General features: G+C 31.8%; 1 protein-coding gene across 1 annotated transcript in view; it reads right to left on the bottom strand.

The window, feature by feature from the left end:
• Positions 1 to 2,562, bottom strand: part of LOC106459232 (catenin delta-2-like) — a 60,510-nt gene that overhangs the window by 41,489 nt on the left and 16,459 nt on the right. The window contains 2 exon segments of the mRNA XM_022385682.1: positions 448 to 564; positions 1,273 to 1,395. Coding sequence (XP_022241390.1) covers positions 448 to 564; positions 1,273 to 1,395 — 240 coding nt within the window.

Here is a 2,562-nt window from a genome sequence, read left to right as displayed (position 1 = left end):
AATGATAAGTATTCTCACCCTGCTCATTCAGTTGTGAACAGGGATCAGTGAAGCATTACCATAGTGTTGAAATTTACATTCAAAAATGGCATGGAAGAATTAGCCCCATAAAATGGAAGGAATGGCAAGATATTCTCTAGTCCTAACATTTTTGCTCAGTACTGTATTATTGGGTTTACAATGGAAAACATCATTAAAAGTGAGGATACTAACTGATGAAACAATGCATTCTCATCTTTATTAATAAGAACCTAAGAACAGGGTATGAAGTTAGCTATAATTATTACTGAGTATATTTTTATTTCTAACAAAGTTGGTCTAGCCTGCTCAGATGAGAAATTAATATTAATTTTCAATATTTATAGTCTCCAAAGACTTTTTTAAACAGTTTAGTTGAATTATGTAATAAAATCCATTAAAATGAAAAACGGTTTACTCAGGTTGTACCTCTGAAGAAGACAAGTTCCACAAGATTCCTGTTACTAATTCTTTGATTTCATTATCGGGTGTCTTTCGAAGTAGTCTTACTAAAACTGGAACTCCTCCTGCATTCTTTATAGACCTCTGAAATGTCAACACACACACACACACACACATATATATTTATATATATATATACTTATAAAGGAAGTAATTTTAGATGTATAATTTACCATAGAAAGGAAATAAAGTAAATTCCTTTGTACATAAAAGAAAAAGTCATTGGGTCTGATTTCTGTAAATTTAATGTTTTTGTTAAAATTGAGTAATTACACATTGATGAATATAATATCAGTTTATATATGTAAAATCATTGATTTTTATAAAAGGTAATTGCACAATTGAAAAAATGTGGCTTTTCAAAATTAAGATTTTGAGTTTTATGAGAAACCAATCCATTTAAAATGTTTTTAAAAAGTTATCAAATCATATATACAGTCAACAACATCTTTCCTGCTCAGAAAAAAAAAAAATCTAATGAGTTAAATGCCCAACAATCCTTTTTTCTTACAAATAACTATCAAATGAGATATGTACTCAACATCATTCCTGTTTAAAAAGCTGCTATCAAACGATATGAAAACCCAATAATGAATTTCACTGAAATCATAATTTCATCCAGTAAATGAGAAATAATACCAGATGTGCACACTTTCATTTGATTAACTTAAAAAGGTCAGAGAATTTATTTAATAAAATAGAAAATAAATGTCTTTAGACAATACTTTACAGTCACATGTACACTACATGTATGAGGTTTAAATGATATATTATTATTAATCCTGTACCTACCTTATTTTCATCATTTTGTCTACCATAAGACAGATTTCGAAGAGCACCACAGGCATTCCTCTGAATTTCAGGAATGTCTTGGTTGAGCAACTCTATCAGTGGTGGGATTCCACCTAAGGCCCTAGAAAGTGATATCAATTTTATATGTATAATTGTGTTCATATTCTTATAATTCTCAGTAAATAGTAATGACCTTAACCACTACTTATACTCACAATCTCAAATTTCAAATGTAAGTATATTATAAGCTTAAAAACAAAGGTCTATACTATTGCAACTGATTTAGCATCCAAAATATAGATCCTGGGAGAGTACATTTCAGTGTTGAGCAATACTTGGGGTAAAACTGCTTAATCAAAAGGATTGTTTGTTTGTTTATGAAATTTGCACAGTTACATAAGGGCTATTCTCACATTACTGCCTTTATTTTTGAACTGATACACTAAAGGTAAAACAGCTAGCCAATAGCACTCTCTGTCAATTTTTTTGGCTACTCTAAACTAATAGTAGAATGGAGCATGATTTTGTGACAACAGGACATAAACCACAGACTCTATATTCGCAGTCTAATGCACTAATCACTAGGGCACACCTAACCCTACTCAAAAGAAAGCTAGATTGTGTTCTTATTGTGCATCAGCAGTCACATGACTACAGTGACGCAACGTTTCTAGAATTATCATGTACTTTGGCGAATGTTCAAGTTCTTACTAGAAATAGGTTATGCTGGTATATAAAAGAAGGAAGGGTAATGTGTGAGTAGATAGTGAGTAATTGATCTGCGGTCGGAGTATTATTGACGTTCGTTGCTATAGCGTTTGTTTAGCGCGATTGTTGAGTGTATCGGTAAAGTTATATTCGGAAAGAATAAACCAGTTTTATTAAGTAAAGGCTTGTGTCGCTTAAGTTTTGTCGGTACGAAGTTACGGAAAATCAATTAAAAAACGGAGACGTAACAAATTGGTGTCAGAGAGTGTGATAGAAAAAAAAAGAGAAGAAAAATGGAAACGAGAGGCGGAAAATCAAACTACAGCTTAGCAGACTTGATGGCAGCAATACAAAAACAAGAAATGAAACAAGAAGAGAGACAACAGCAGCTGCAAGAAAACATGCAACAGTGGCAGCTTGAACAGCAAAATAAACAAGAGGTTAGAGGAAAAAGAAAAGAAACAAGAAGAACGAGAAAAGAAACAAGAAGAACGAGAAGAGAAATTACAACAGTTGTTAGAGGAATTCTTCTTGTTTCTTTTCTTTCTCTTCTTGTTTAATTTCTCGAAATTACAGCAGTTG

The sequence above is a fragment of the Limulus polyphemus genome, unplaced genomic scaffold (assembly GCF_000517525.1).
Source record: "Limulus polyphemus unplaced genomic scaffold, Limulus_polyphemus-2.1.2 Scaffold579, whole genome shotgun sequence".
NCBI lineage: Eukaryota > Metazoa > Arthropoda > Merostomata > Xiphosura > Limulidae > Limulus > Limulus polyphemus.
This window is presented reverse-complemented; position numbering and strand designations above follow the sequence as displayed.